General features: G+C 42.1%; 1 protein-coding gene across 1 annotated transcript; it reads left to right on the forward strand.

The window, feature by feature from the left end:
• The first annotated feature begins 63 nt into the window (after positions 1–63).
• On the forward strand, positions 64–14,883 carry kiaa1328 (KIAA1328 ortholog). The gene is made up of 12 exons (XM_076753821.1): positions 64–162; positions 661–696; positions 806–1,077; positions 1,188–1,288; positions 1,463–1,578; positions 6,550–6,674; positions 7,738–8,129; positions 8,271–8,489; positions 8,695–8,790; positions 9,092–9,180; positions 9,418–9,529; positions 14,039–14,883. Exons 1-12 carry the CDS (start codon positions 108–110, stop codon positions 14,265–14,267), a joined length of 1,842 nt encoding a protein of 613 aa, XP_076609936.1. The 5' UTR covers positions 64–107; the 3' UTR covers positions 14,268–14,883.
• The last annotated feature ends 1,857 nt before the right edge of the window (positions 14,884–16,740 follow it).

Genomic DNA, 16,740 nt, shown 5'->3' on the forward strand with positions numbered 1-16,740 from the left:
CGCCTTTCTGCAGTATAGCCAATTGGATGTTTGATTGTAAGGCAAAGGCGGGACTGCAATTCCTTAGCAACGCTTGGCTCTTTGGGAGTGGTGGCGGTTGTTTCAACATGGCGGCAGCGGAAAGAAGAGGTGGAAATTCTGGGGTATTTTGGATGAATGGAGGTATGCTTACTTTTTGCTAACTACACAAGGCTCCGTGCCTATTACCATTCGTATACATCCTGTAGAAAGTCATAAAAGTTGTCGAAAGAGACTCACAGATGTGCCAATGCTGGAAAGTTCTGGGGAAGTGAGACAGCTAGCTTCAAGTTAACGGTAGTTAGCTCACGTTAACTATATGTGTAGCCAGTGATTTTATCTCCTTTAAGTTGCCTATTTTATATTGAAACGCGGTGATGAAAGTATCAGTATTTGCTGTCATTATCAGTAAACTCTGTCCAGTTTACTAATGCTGCTGAACTCAGCGTAATACAAAGGCCATGTGTGGTTACAGATAGCGAGCTTTTGTTTTGCACCTAACTTTACAGTACGTGATTTTAAGAGGAAACCTGCTTAGCTAACTGTTTGCCCAAGAATAGCATATTGATTCGATACTAGCGTTAGGAAGCACATTCTTGAATAAACTTTGATTACATGAGTGTTAACTGTCTTCTCTTTCAGTGTCAGATGAGGAACAGCCTTTGGTGTTCGTCCCTGGTGAGTCTCAGTGATATTGTTTCGACAGTTTCTTAACACAGTATGAGAGAATTGTATGTGCCCCATGTACATATTGCATCCACTTAAGTGTTCCCACAAACTGTCTCAGGGGTAGATGGAGAGGCGAAGACTCAAACCCATTTCACTTTTGGACCAAGCAGCACCAGTACATCCAGTAAAAGAAGCACTAAGATGCAAGCCAGGCATAGCTCTGACTGCAAGAATGAGACCACACTAAAGAGACGTGGCAAGAAACAGGGCCACTTACGAAGTGAACGCTCTGCGGTGTACACCAAGGAAAACGTGTCAGTCCATCACAGTGCTACTGTAGCTGCAGAGCACTCCTCTCCGCCCACCAGTACTTTTCACCCCTCAGCACAGGTAAACCATTGTTTTGTGTATGCTATTTTTCTCTTCTCTCCATGGATGTAAGATGAAATGTTTGAATATGAAAGATATCCTCTTATACTTGCAAATCATTCCATGTGCAGGCGATCTCTGAGACTAGCGGAGCTAAGAGCCTGGTCTGTTTGAAGGATCTCTGTCCTGAAGATAAGCGCCGGATTGCAAACCTCATCGAAGAACTAGCCAGGTAGCCGGCAGTATACCGATACCGCTGAACTCAGGGATAGTGTTAATGTTCATATGAATTGAGCAATTTAATGTGATACCTGATTGAAATGCTTAATGTTGTATTCCATTATCATTTCAACCCATGTCACTTTTGACCACTTATCCTTTAACACTGTTATATTCTGCTCTCCAGAGTTAGCGAGGAGAAAGAAGACTCAGTGCAGCGTCTGAAAGATGAACAGGAAAATTTTGAGCGCAAGATCCAGCAACTGGAGCAACAAAACCAGATCATAGCAGAGGAGAGGGAGAGTATCCTTTCTAAATAACAAACATACTTAGACTCTTGAATTGTTGCACTTGTCATATTGTTTTTATTAATGAAACAGTAGGGCATTTAGTGTGCGTCTGCAAATAGCAGTACTGTGTTGTAGTAGATCGATGAAGTAATGCCCATCACCAGCAGTGTCTTAAATCCTTTTGCTTCTCACATGTTGTTGAGTAATCTTCAGAGAACATGGCTATCTTGAATGGTGTGTTGATTGCTGTTTGGAACTCTGCAATGTCTGTGCCATGTAATACTACGGCTTCAGCTAAATGTGGTACACTGTACCACACTGTACTCTGATGAGGAGATCAGAGGTCCCTTGAGAATTCCAAGGTATGATAGTATGATAGCATTATTTCATTGTCTAAAGAAATCCTTGGAGGAAACATTGTTTGACCTGAAAAAATGTCACCAAGTGGTCCAAAAAGGTGTCCACTCAACACAAGTGATTTCACAGTTTAGCCCAACTTCAGTCTAAAAGGAGGCATTAATCAGTAAACTCATCCACTGTAGTCTTTTGTTGGAATAGAAAAACTTGTTGCCAGCTCTCTGTGGCACACAGTGGCATATCCCCGTAAGATGTACTTAAGATTTCCACAAATTATTCATCGCTGGCTTTATGGTTCCTTTTGCTCTATGTGGTATTACATCAGAATGTCTGCAGGGGGCAGTATTGTCTTAGGCAAGGCCATGTACAATGGCCCTTCAATTTGATACAAAAGACAGAGAAATAGAGCAGATTCATTTAAATTACTTGATGTCTGCTGCAGTTGTCTTTCCCAAGTGCTTGTAGTTTATCCGCTGTTGTGTACAGAATCAATTTCATGGTTGGAGCCATGGCCCGAACCATCTAAATCACCTTATCATCCAAGATGAATTTTGATATTTGCTGAGAAACCTACAGTGTATGCATTCACCAGCATGTGCTTTGGTTAACCCCCCCTCTGAATGCTGAATGTTGAACATTAACTGCAGAATATCTCTCAGTTCCTCCTTACGAAATGAGATCAGGTGAGTCGCCAGCTGCTTCTGGATTGTCAAGCATGAGGCTCGTGTAGTGTTACAGCAATAGTAAGCTGTTTATTGCACTCCACAACCCACAAACTGTCTTCATAACAATTCTGCTCAGGTCATACCAGAGCATGGCCAGCAGTCAATTTAGGTTAAAAACACTGCGAAATATGAAGAGTAATTGACCTGGCTGGTAAATTGCACGATTGGCAACGGCAGCGGGGAAAATTAGGAAAGCACAACTCAATTAAAGGCACTTTGGCTCGGAGACTTGGCATTTACACCAAACTTCTAAACTCCATTAAAAAGGTATTTGAGAGGAAAAAGTGTTTGGATCCAAGCACCTCAGGGGGGATAGCGTAGTCTTGTAAAGTGCGTGCAAGAGTCATGAAGGCTCTTCTCAGGCAGAAGGTTCCGGCACTTCTCTGAAAGGTTAAGGAGATACCAAAGGCAAACACCCTGAATGAGAGTCTTGTCAAGTCTAATTCCATTACGCCTCAGCTTATCTTATCTAACCAAGATTCAAGGTTGTCAGGGATATAAAGAATGTAGGGCTATACCTTAGCCCCAAGCCACCTCGGATGAGAGAGAAAAGGTACCCTTGATATTTGGGGTGTTCAGCTGACATTTGGAACTGATCTGCACACGGGACTGCATCTGTGTTTCAGATAGGAAGGATGCCTTTTGTACTTCAAGGCATGTTGGCTTGGACAGAAGTCAAGGTGGCGTTACTAACACGGTGCTCCGTATCCAGAACAAGGCACAGCAGGTGCTACAGCTAATGCCATTTATTGAGCTGAAACAATTGGAGGGAATCCTGAGGCCATGGAGAGAGGGGAGTCACAGCCCTGTTTGGATATGTCATTGAAAAATGCTTCATGTTGTGATAGAGAATTGCCAGAACTAAATCCATTTTTTACTCTCTTAAGTTTTGCGTAGCTGACATTTCCAATGTGGAAATCTGGTATTATTAAATGTGCATTTTGTGATTTGTGTGCATGAGAAGAATCTCTAGCTTTTTGTTTTTGGCAGATAAAGCCCCTGATATTCCTTGATGCCAGCTCTGTGAGCATTGTCCTTATCCGGTCAGGGTGTTGTGCATCGTACCTGTATTTGAGGAATGAGTTGTGTGATAGAAGCTATGGTCTGTGTTGTGTGTGCTCTATTGATTGGAGGCATTAAAAGACAAATTCAACTCAATTCTTTCTTTATTGAAGCTCAATCTTCTGGCTGCTTTTGACACAGCTAAGGAATGTGGCAAATGCTGTGGTTTTGACTGGTTGAATTAACATTTTTGTGAGCCCTCAATCCTGCAGAGCTAAACAGTAGGACAATTTGTATCAATGAAGAGGTTGTTATGACATAAGACACGCTGAGCTGCTGTCATTTGAGGCAGAAGTTTAACCTTACAAATAACCGCCTCTCTTTTAACTGGTACCTTTGTGTAAGGTTTATGTAATTGTTGACTGAATCAGTTTAAATGCTTATTGAATTGTAATAAAATCAAACTGAACCAATCGTGGGCTTAATGTGAAATTAATAATGCATAATGCATTGAATCTAGAATCTAGAAAGGATCAAAACCGAGTCGAGCTGTTGTTGGCACACCTTTGCTGTGTATTGTGTGGATTTTTGGCTATGTGAATTGTGCACTTGTGCATGGTAGGTGACATGTTTGTAATGCTGAAGAGGTAACTAAGGTAACATGCATTATCGTAGCTGTGATCATAGCAATGAGGATGGCTGAGAATAGTTGTGATGAGAAGGGTTTTCTGTAAGTTTGGTATTTGAAAGGCATTTTTGAAACAATCGTTAGCTGACGTGGAGTTATTTATTGGTTTATTGTGTGACTTGCGCTTATGTCTCTTCTCTCGATTCAGCAGTATTGAAGCAGTTATGTAAACTGTCTTCTTCTATTAATTCCCCGTCATTGCTTCCCTACACTCACATTCATACACATCAGTCTCCGCCCCCGTTTCTCTCACATTCCTGCTCAGGCTCAATCTGTTTGGCACAGTGCGCTAAAGCAGGCTTTAAAATATTCCCCCCTCCTGTGCAAATTTGTTCCACCTTGAAGTGGATTTCATTATTTCATTTGAGCCCCGGCCTGACAGGGAAGTGAATCATTTTGACAGGCCCCGTCTGAAGCCTCTTCAGCCCAAGCCCTTGATTCTGAGTATTTTTGGAGCAAGGGGGAGGAGTAAGTCATTGTTGGCACTTTGCAGCTCTGATGTAAACTAGGGGCTTGCAGAGTGCTTGGCCCCCATTGGCTGATGTCCAAGGCTGTGGAGGAAGCATGTTTAGTGTGGCGACGGGCAGAGAGGTGGAATCTTATCAGTGTTGCTCCACTCGGTTCAGATTACCCTAGCACTTGCTGTCCAGTGACTGCATCAGCCTGTCAGCACATTAACACGTTACCTTCATTTGCGGCACTGGGGCACTGTGATGCTGCACTCCTGTTGGTGCTGTAGCACAGACAAACTTTAACTGTGCATTTTCGTTTGTTGCTCCCCACCACATCTGATCGGTATTCCAGTGTACTGTACTGTATATTTTTGTCTGTTAGGAAACATTTGTTTTAGGTGTGAGAGATCATGTGGAAATGGTGTTTAATGCAAATCTGGTGAAATATGAGCAGTGTGCATTTTTTGACTGAACACACAACTCTGTATCTTGGACTGAGAAGAGGTGTTGCTGAATAAACATATTCAGTATCTCCCCTTCAATACCCTTATTCATACTGCATAAATAAACCCACCAGCACAGGTTTACATGATGTGATGTCCTTGTGATGTCCTTAAGCTTTTCATATGGAACTACTTCCATGGACATTATCAGTGCAGTGCTAGAGGAGCGTTAGTTAGATGGAAGGCTTCCTCACATTTTCCCCAATGTTTATGGAAGCTGCTGCATTGCATTTGTCTGGTGTCTGGTCCTCAATTCAAAGTCATCCCCGCTCTCTTCTCCTCCCTCTGTTTCATTTCCTCAGCCTGATTGAAGTCTTCTAACAACCAAAGTGTTTTCTTATGGAGTGTTCCGCCAACTATTCCTTCAATAAGACTCTACTTTGAACTTTGATTTTCTCTTTAAATGGGGCCTTTTTTTTTTTTCAAACGGATGCTGAGAAACTCATCAGCTGGGGGAGCAGGGCCACCATCATAAAAAGATATGGCCTCGAGGAACACACTTTAAGGTCAGCTTGGGTGGGAGTGTGTGTACTACTTGCTTTATTGTGGTGTTTGTGTGGGCTGTTTACAGTGCAGGTGGGGAATTTGGGCCCTCGTGTCTTGCTGTTTTTGTGTGTGAACTAGAAAGAGTCAGACCGAGGTTGATTATTGAATGTGTGTGAGTGTGTCTGTGTGTAGTCTCTCCGTTCTCATGCTCATTATCTTTGTATGTGCTGATGTGGTGTGGTGCTGCCACTGTCATTAGTGAGCTCCTGAGGCGCAGCAGTAGTTCCGCTCCAGATTAGTTTTCTTGTGTCTGCCAGCTCTCTGTCTGGCAGATAGCCTGGCACGGCGCTGCCCAGCTAAGCTCAACACAGCTTGGCCCGACCCAGATGGTGAAAACTCTGTGCCACAACAACAACTTTGATTTTGCTGGCCTCTTCTCCCCCTCTGTTTTCAACTTTGCTGTTCTCTCTACTTTTCTGGTCCAATGTGTAATTGATTGCAGAAACAAGGGTTTAATTCAGATTGTCAATCTAAATCCAGCATCTATCTTTTTTTCAATTTAAGCTGCATGAAAGAACTTTTTCCTCACCAAAATGGCTGTTGTGCACAAAGTTACTTTCTCATGAGAGCCACACAGCCATTTCACTGGTAGAGGTCATGTAGTAGCTAGAACGTAGGCTAGGCTAAAGTTCTGGGCTAAAGGTTCAGTTCTGTTGTGTTCAGTGCACTTGTTGTTTAACTTTGTTAGTTACTTAACCCTTGGTCCTCCAGGCCTGCAGCAGCAGTACAAGGAGTGCCAGGAGCTGCTTGGGCTCTACCAACAATACCTTTCCCAGCAACAGGCAAAACTTAACCAGTCCATTGCCCAGCTCAGCCAGGAACCAGCCCACAGCAAGGTAAGGTATGGGATAGAGTGTGTGTGTTCAGCATCATGCAGTGTAACACGATGGGCGTAACACAACGGGCTCACTCCCGCCTGAGGCACATTCAGAGAACCCCCCCCCCCGTTTGCCATCCATCAGGCACAAAAACACCCAGTGGAAACACATGCAACAGCACATTGTCCCATGGCCAAGTGCCATAATAATTTATAACAAATCACTATAGAAGTCCACTTCAGTCACTTGTTCAATATGACTACAACGTGGTGAAAACTATCTCAAGGTGACACTTCAGAAGCAAAGACGCCTCTCAGGCTTCAGCGTCTGTAAGAATGGATGACTTGGCCAACCTCATTGTCCCGCGGTGGCTCTGAATAATGTGTGTTTCCCTGCTCTCTGACCCTCAACGAATTAGTCACATTCTCTTCCCCAGTCAACTTTAAGATGGGTTTTCCTCCTTATGTTTATCTCATAATGGCCCTGACCTTGGCTTACCTGCCAGTTATGCTCAGTTGACAGTTGTCCTCTAAATCTTGTGGCCTCTGTCCAGTTTACAGTTTTGAAGGATGATTTGCATTTGTGCTGCTGTGAACCCAGCCCAACCTTAACACCATGTCTATACAAGCTGTGTCGAGAAAGCAGCACACTCACAGAGTAGCATTAGCAGCTTGGGTCCCCCGTCACTGTACACACAGGATGTGTTCAGACACAGTACTGTTGGGTATGTCACCCACGTTTTGGCAGTGCTCGGAGCTCATTACACAATCACTGTATTGTAACAACAGTGATAGTAAAATGGGAGAAAGGACTTGAAGACTAAAAAGATGCTTCATGTTGTGGTAACCCACATGAAGTGCATGTGATTTGTGAGCTGTTATGGAAGAGCTCTTGAAAGCACATTGCAACATGAGCAAATTAGACTGCTTAGTGACTCCAGTATTGGTAAATTTCAATTTGTAGCCCAGCTCTACATCAAGGTTTTATGGAGCAGTCTAACGTTTTTGGCTGAAATTCTCTGTGAGGTTTTCAGAGGCTTTCATGCAAAATGCATTCATTGTTCTCTTTGTTCTCTGTCCAGGTAATCAGCAGTGAGGAAGCCCCCAGCAGAACATGTACGAGCAGGGCTAATGGCTCACTCTTTGATGGCTCATACCTCAGCCTTGCTGCTACCCGAGCATGGCAGCCTCAAGTGCACAGGAGTGGTGGTGGTGGTGGAGGAAGAGCAGCAGTGCAAACCTTCAGCAATCCTGCCACTTTTTCCTGCGTTAGTGAGTTCAGTCCAACCGATGGGCCGATTAGGAGTCAGAAGAGGGAGTGCAGGGAGCCACACCCGGAGTCTCACAACAAATGTGATAACTGCCAAGGATGTAGTCGAGACAGTGGCTATGGAACACAGAAACGGAGAAGTGATATTGGCTCTCATCTTGAGAATGGCCACCACGACATGTTTAACCAACATGAGTGTGAAAGGTATAGTAGTTACCCGACCTGACTGGGATTCTTTTCTGTAGTTTTAGTTAAACAGTCTGTTTTATCAAGACACAAACAAGAAGAACGTTAGGATATTAATGATATTAAAGGATATCAAATGAAATATGTATTTACACACAGGCTCCACATTGGGAATGCCATTGGCTCAGAGGCCAGTGAAGCCCTGGCCAGGCCTCTGCTCGGTCACGAGGACTGGGAGGAGAAGAGGCACCAGCTGCTGCTGCAGAAGATGCAGTTGGAGATGGAGAGGGAGCGGCTGCAGGCACGGCTGGCTGAGCAGGAGGAGAGGCTCAACAGACAGAATCAGCAGCTAAGCCAGTCGCGTCTTGATTACAGCAGGTAGAAGACAGAAGCCAAAGAGAAATGAACCGTATCTGGTAACATTTGGGGACATAAGTTGATAATTACTTCTAGTAGTTTGATGCTGGATAGATAGTTACTTCTGACTAAGAAGTTTAGTCCCTTTTTCTGCTTCCTTGTACTACTTCAGTGTCTTCATCGCAGACTGGCATAACCTCAGTCCATCCTCCTCTTCATCTCCTAGGCTTCAACAAGCTACTCAATCTGATCTCAGCAGTTCAAACACTAGAAATGGAGATCCACAGCCGGAGGGTCCCTCCCACCAAGAATTACCCTCCAGGTAAACCAGTAGATCACACAGGAAGTCTCTCTCTCTCTCTCTCTCTCTCTCTCTCTCTCTCTCTCTCTCTCTCTCTCTCTCTCTCTCTCTCTCTCTCTCTCTCATCAGAAAACTAAAATTTTGATGTGTCAAAATGCAGTGATTATTGTTTTTGAATTGCACTGTAGCCCTCTGAATTGGAATCGAATCTTGAGGTGCCCAGAGATTCCCTAAAATACACACATGCACACACATTTCCACACACTCCAGTCACCACACACACACGAAAGTCAACTTAGCATATTGTTTCTGTGGTCTACAGTGTGCATGAAGGTGCAGGACATCCTGCAGGACAGAGCTTGCATGAAAAACACTCACAAACTGTACTTGCTCCTCTGGACAATGGCAATGGTAAGCTTGTATTTTCAGAATCATCTGTTCTACACACTGAGGAACTCAAAACTCAAGACTGTTGAAAGTTAGATTTTCTTAAAAAAAAAGTATTTATGTTAGTACACTCTTTTGCATGTGAAGTTGTGATAAAGTACTTTATATAATGAATGTCATATTTACAACTGTCTTGCCTGCGGTGCCCTCAGTCTTGCTGTTGTTTCTTCTAATATAAATCTCCTATCTTGCATTTCTCAGCAGAGGCATTCGAGCGGCCCAGAAAGGACATGGCCACGTCTCCTGCGAAGTCCCCTGCAAGCCTGAGTAGGCCCACCTCAGTGTCTGTGATCCAAAAAACCCCCGAAGCCAGGTAACTCATTTTTACTGCACATCAGCGAAACATTTGATAAAGATTTATTCTAACAGCTTTTAGGTAAATGGAGCATTATGGTGCTGTTTATTATGTTTGATAAACAGTAGGCCTACAGGAAACATGGAAGTGTTAGCTAACACTTTCTCGTTCTCAGAACAACAACCTGTGCGGTTAAATTCGACAGAGGCAAAGTGCCAGGGTAGGATTACTCATTGAACAACAACGAAAAACAGCACAGTTAAGCGCTTGAAGGATGCAGGATCAAAAAGGCACAAATCTTTTATCTGTGCTAGTTTGAAATTCTAAATAGAGCTTTCTTCAGGACTAACTAGGCTTCTCTGCTACAGGAACGTTTGAGCGAGTGTTTCTGGGGGCAGGCTACTCTTGTCTTGTGGGGGAAATTACGGGCTGTCAGGTTGCATTATTTTATTTGTTTCTTTGACCTCTTAAGGCAATTGATGTTTTTCCTTCTCGAAATTGTAACTATATTGAAACACATAAACATAGTGCAGGTATAAAATTTCAATCTTGAAGCTTTTTCATAGGCTTGCAGTTGCTGCACTGTTAGAGGCTAAATGATGTCTTTTCTTAGTCTAGCTAACTTTTCGACCTGTGAGAAGCTAAATGAAGCTTTTTACCGGGCTAGCTAGCGCTGTGGCCAGCCTGTCAGGAGACATGCTGCGTTCCATTAGTCGGCCTAGCAGGGACCCTGCAGCAGGTGTAATTGAACAGACTTCTGGATGCACACACTGCCCTCCCTTCTCTCTCTGCCACAGTAATGAGACAGAGAAAGCAAGAGTGAGGGAGAGATGTTAAAAGTGTGTCTGAGGGTGAGTGAGGGGTGAGAGCATTGGATAAAGTGAGAAATGGGAAGCAAGGAAAGTTAGAGCAGGTTGAGATGGATAGAAATTGAAATTGTGAGAAAGACGTATGACGGGAGAGAGGTTGTGAGGACAGGAATGAATCACTGAGTGCAAGCATCAGACTTTCCTAAAAAGGAAAGGACATTCATTACCTTTTTTCTTGTACCCATGCCCGAAATAGTCATTATAACCAGACTGTGTGTTGTCTTACTGTCCGTGCGCGTGTGCCAGCATTGCCTTCCTCTGTGAGAACGTCTAACTGCCGATTTGCAAGAAAGTATCAGATGCTGAGAAGCAATTTGGAAGTGTTGCTGTAGACCTTTATTTAAAAAAAATGGTTATTCCTAAAATTGCTACACTTTTTTTCTTGCATAATTTCAGTGTTTGTTAGGAGATACACTAACAGCAACACAGCCCCCATCTTCTGAAAGACAGCAACTTCCGATAAGTAACTCTTAAACAAAGCGGTGGATGGTCCAAGTGGAAATGTGAACTCAAGCAGATGCCCATTAATTCCAGCAGGGGACCTGGGGTATCAGATCTTATTACCATCCATTTACACCTCCAAAGCCTATTAAAATAGTTGGACTCTTTACTACACACATTTTTGTTTTACTGCCAGTAATGAGATAGACTGCCTCTCAGATGCCTTTTTTCATGTGCATCTCTTCAGACAATTGTAATCCTTTGGTAATCCACAGATTTTTTTTTATCAGACATATGCCTTTTTCTTAGCCGGTGTCCAAACAATCTCTTCACAGAAAATATAAAAGATAAATAAAATGCAGTGAATGAGAAAGAGACAATGCTGTATGTAGTGGCTCAGCTTATTTTAAGTTCGTTTGGGAAGAACTAACCAAAGACCTTGTTCGACCTCCTTGACTGTACTTAGCAGTGGTGATTTTAGTCATTAGTGCCCCATGTTATTGCCTCAAATAAGTTATTATAACATATTAACATGGTGACAAATTTTGATATTTTTGCTTGTTGTTATTTTGATTATACATGCTACTTCCATTATACAAGCAAAAATGTGAGGAAAATAAACTGCTGGTGTAATAAACAATACAAAAATGCTATAGAAAAGTCCGTTCTACCATAAGATTTTGGCAGGTTACTTGAGCCCCCCCCCCCTTTACTTGTTAGCAACCTCCTGACCGTCTAATCTTAACCAATTCAATCTTGATGTGCAAATTGCAAAACGAACTGGGGTTAACATTAAGTGACCTTTGTAATCCTTTCATGAATCCTGTGCTTGCTAGTAATGAGACAGTTCCAGCGCACCCCGCCCATCTCATCTCCATCCTTCCTGCCATTGCCCGCCTGCTATTGATTGGTTGTGAAATTGACATGCGGGATATATGCAGTGGCCATTATAGGTTTTTTATCTTACTGTTTGGACTGCAAATGAAAAGGGGCACCGGGGCGAGACGGCTATCTTTAATGAAAGAGAGGAGCCAAATAAGCAGTGAAAGTTACGAGTGGGGAAAAGGTGGTGGGGAGCATAGGCAGGGGAGTTTTGTAGAAATTTTATCTGGCCTTACAGAGCTAGAAAAGAGACAAACAGTATTGGTGCGCTGGGAGAATGAAGCCCAAATGTTTTTATTACACTAAGAAAGGCACAGTTCTGTATGTGTTGAAAGGTCTTAGAAATATTTGGAGGCAGCATGCTTAACCACAGTTTTTATGTGGTTATGGGAGCCATTTTTAATTTTTACATCCAGGCTCATAGATACAAAGATTTGTTTGTCACTGAATAGTGCACCTGTGTAGTATCAATAAAATATTGTCAGGGTCAACTTTCTGCAGCTACTTGATGCTCCCTAAGGCTTTCTCTTCTGCTCGTGGTATTTAACAGTACTTAAATGTTGGCAATGCAGCATGAAAACGACCCAACATCCTGGGCCAAGGCTTTTTTTTTTTTTTTTTTTTAAATGGCATAAACTTATGTTCCTGTTCCTGTTGTCCATGCATTTCATCTTTTTCTGTATACATGTAGCAGTAAAATAGATTTGCCAGGACTCCCTTGGGGGATATTAATATCGAGCAGCAATTCACAACTTTACCTCACAGAAACTGGAGCCAAGAAATGAAGTTCTTTGTTGCTCTGTATCCTTGTGCAATCTCTGTGCCACCCCCCGCCACCCACTCACCCTACCCACTACAATTCCCCCGTTCCTGCCCAAACTGTACCCCTACCCCCCGCACGCTCCCCTTGTTATAGATTGTGACCGCAGGTAAGTGATGCATTATTCATTACCAACATGTCGTTTGTTGATGGATGGCTGTTTGAGAGCCCTGTCCGTTAAATAAATCAACAAATAAAAATGCAAATTCTCACATTTCGAGAGAAGGAACCCAGCCAAAGTCCCTCCCCCACATTCCCTTTCTGCTTTCCTCTCTATCCACAAAGCTGCACTTGCTTCCAGTCTCTCTCTCTCTCTCTGTTACAAGCAGACTCACACACATTCACTGTCGCTCATACTCTCTCTCTTTCTTTCTCCATCGCTGTTGACAGGCAGGAGACCAAATGAGGAAGACAGATTTACTTGCTTGAGCTTCATTCTTTTTTTTTCATCAGTTATCATCCCTCAGCCAACTTAACCCTCATTCACTTTCTCTCCCTCATGCTCAATCATGTTCATACATTAGTTCATGTTGCTAAAGCAAAATACAGCCTTTTTAAAGCATTTCAGCAATGATGCACGCTGCCTCAAGTTAGTGTGAAAACCTGACATATCAAGGTCTGTGGTTACGTGTGGAGGAACACAAATGTGCCCTGATTGGAAGTTCCACCAGCCTGTCTGTCTGCTGACCACCCACATGCATATCAACAAGTACACAGCAAAGATCACCCTTACCTGGGAGAGAGAGCTGTATGCGGAGCTGTGCGATGCAAATCGATGCAGCTTTAAACGAGCAGAGAATTATGTTAGCAACATCAGTGGAGCGTGCTTTAAAGAATTCATGTTTTGTATCTGGAATGGCCGTCGTTCGACTGTGTATACACTGAATAATTTATCAAGCCAGCCAGACTGAGGGATTGAATCTCTATTAGCTTAATCTCCCCCGTTTTGGTTTATTTATTTCACTGCACATTCCCTCATTTCTATTCCAGGGGAGAAAGCACCGGGTTCTCTCCCTCTTTTCTCTCACACCTGCAAGAAACTGTGTTTTTCTGCCGGGACGCCCCAGTGGTTTTGACTTGTTACCACTGCTTGTTAGGGTTCAGTTGACACTTCAAGAAGAAAAGATTCTGTTAACACGTCGAAGAGAGATTTGCTTTCATATTGTCTGTGTTAACAAGTGAAAGGTGAATGACAAATATTTTAGCAGAAGCGTTGGGCTCCAAGTCGACTTTAGCCTTGTGCATGTCTGGTGCTGGTCCCTTAGCTTGCTCCTTGTCTGCTTAATATTGGGGGCACGCATGTATCTGGCGGTCTTTGTGTGCATTTGCCTGTTACAATGAAATAGCACAAGGATACTCATTTACAACATTTCCTATCCACAAGGCTCCACTGGGTTCTGTATTATATATTTAGCAGTGCAACCTTTGAAACGAGTTGAGGTCGCATGTGGGGAAAAAAGAAACTAAATTGATTAAAACAACAAAAACCTCCCAAAGTTTTGCCTATTTTTTCAGGTTGGACTTTTCTGTGGTTGAGTTATTGGATATCTTTACTCCAGTCTCTGCGCCTGAGCTAAGTAAGCCATCCACTCGGAGACCCAAAATCCCGCAATGTAGGCCGTCCCTCACTGCCCCCAAACCAGTGGGTAGAATCCTGCTTACCCCTGCTCGGCCTTATCCTCAGCATACCCAGCAGGACCTGGAAGAAAGCCAAATACTGGAGGATATTTTCTTCATTTGCTGACAAAGAAGAAAACGTGGAGCAAAACGGAAACGATCAAAGAATCCAGTCACTTGAGATTCACCTGTTTGGTCTTGACTTTGTTAATGTTTTGCATTTAATGTTCACTTGACATTCTAAACCAGAACGATCATGATGATGTAGATTGTACTGTTGTTATACTGTGGTTTTAATACAAATAAACAAATATTTATTCAGAATTGGCCCTACTTCCAGTTTGTAATTGATATCATATGTTGCCACTGCAGGAAAACTCACTGAGCCATGCTGACTGTTGACTGTGTATAGGCAGCATTAATGCAAACCGAACCTCATGACACACAACTATATGAAATGAATTATCATTAAATGATGAAAATCTGGGTAAACACCAGTATATATTGGCTTCTCCATACCCAACGTAGGATCTTCCAACATTTCACATAAATCTCTTTCTGTTTCTGAGATAAACTGTTGATGACAGGCAAATGGACCTTCTTGGAGGGAATAATGGGGACGTTTGTGTGCGTAATCTCGTATTGATAAATTGTCCGTAATTATGACATGACACAGGACACTTTATTCTAGACTGTGCTTTATTATTGGGCTAAGCTGAGACGCATCATTCATTTGAAATTACAAAAAAAAAAAAAAAAAAAAGTTCAGGGGACCAGAGAATGGTGCAGTCTGGAGAGACGGGCGGGAGCCTAAAGCGCACTGCCCAATCAGAAGCTGAGCTCATCAGGAACCTGGCAAAGCTTAATTTGCAACATTCATTTCCCCACCCTCCATATGTGCTGAAATTGGGAAATAGATTTCCAGAATACTTTGAAAACCACATGAAGGAAAATGAGATTCTAGCAACACTACTTCAGAAATTAAACCACTGATAACGATACTGGAAAAAAAATGATAGTAACTCAATATTTTTTGATGAGATAGTGCAGTTTTTGTTGAATTTTGCTCTTGGTAGAACACATCAGTTGAACAAGATCAGAGCTCTGTCAGACAATGCAAAGCAGGATGGGAAAGAAATGAAGGAGGAGAATAAAATTTAAAAACAGCAAGCAGTTAGTCAATGATTAGCACTTCATCAGACATTAGCTCCTTACATATTAGCAGCAACTTATGGTGACCTCAAGGCATATCTTCTGTTGTGATTACGTATCTGATTGAACGCTTGGGTTATGAGGGAGTGTTTAACTCGGAATTGACCCCTTTTTTCATTTTGTTTAATGGTTTCAAAATGAAACAAATGGTACTGAGAATGAAAGAGGAATCCTCCAATTGGCATCTTTTTTAACAAAGTGAACTTTTTTTTGGAACAGAGGAATATGAATTTAATTACAAATGTACATAAGGCTTTAGTATTGTACTGCATTGTGCTGAACAGTTTATCAGCAACAGGATAATGTAAAGTCAGTCTTTGAAGTTGTTAAATTCAGAGTGTGCCAATACTTAAAGTGGTAATATGTGATGTGATGTAGTAGCACTTCCAAGCAAACAGATCAGTGGCAATAATAGAGCTCAGATCTTGAATCAAACAGCACAAATAAATAAATACATAACCACAAGTAAATAAATAAATAAATAAATAATAAACATAAATAAATGATTAAAATCTGTCTTTGACATCACTTGGTCAATAGGAGCATTTTTCCCCATCATCAAAGAGGTGCTGAAGGCATGATCCTGCAGACAGGAACAATGATCATCTGTGGACCACAATAGTGGCCCATGCATGTCATATAAAAACTATTTGGTCACGTACCAACTCATAGAAAAATAATGCCATGAAAGCATGCATATTATCTCAGACATGACTTGTAAATAAATATCTAAACAAATAGGTAAATGAATAGAACCCATCAAAGTATTTTTTTTATAAAATAGGTCAATGTGTGTCCAAGCTCTAACTGAGGTCAATGCTCTCCCTGACTGTATTCTGGATAAATGCCTTGGTCAGGTCCTACAGTTTGTACCGTATCCTAGCGACTATTTTTTTTTTTTTTTTTTTTGTACCTGGTTTTATTGAGCATTATCATGTTTTCATTCATATATTTTTTTTTTAAGTATTTAAAGTACTTTATCCAGTCCTTGTAGATAGAAGTAAAAGTCCTATAAAATATGCAAACCTATGTACAGAGGAAAACAGAGCAAAAAAGAAACAATTTACAGTATATTCATCGGTTTATGTATATATTTATATATATATATTTATATTCAAACTTCTGCTCTGTGTCTTGTTTTTGAACCACATACTTTGTTTTACTTTTCTCATGTAAACTTGCAGCTTAAAGTTGGAGCAAATGAAGAAGAGGTGCTTGGCACTCTAGTTCCCTTCGTTCTCTGCTTCCCCTCTCCTCGTTTCACTCCACATGAAAACATGGGCTAGGTGAAAGACATGAGTGATTGCTCAAACAAACCATTAGAAAAGCACAGGCCGTGGTGACACCTTTTTCAATTTCCTCAGATCAGTGGGGGGCAGTCAAAGAGG

This window comes from Chaetodon auriga, chromosome 2, assembly GCF_051107435.1.
Source record: "Chaetodon auriga isolate fChaAug3 chromosome 2, fChaAug3.hap1, whole genome shotgun sequence".
Taxonomy (NCBI): domain Eukaryota; kingdom Metazoa; phylum Chordata; class Actinopteri; order Chaetodontiformes; family Chaetodontidae; genus Chaetodon; species Chaetodon auriga.

Excerpts from the sequence above, each read along its gene's own strand:
- kiaa1328 (XM_076753821.1), top strand. The coding sequence starts at position 108 with ATGGCGGCAGCGGAAAGAAGAGGTGGAAATTCTGGGGTATTTTGGATG. Across the intron at positions 697-805 it reads GCCTTTGGTGTTCGTCCCTG|GGGTAGATGGAGAGGCGAAG; the intron begins GTGAGTCTCAGT and ends AAACTGTCTCAG. Across the intron at positions 8,130-8,270 it reads AACCAACATGAGTGTGAAAG|GCTCCACATTGGGAATGCCA; the intron begins GTATAGTAGTTA and ends ATTTACACACAG.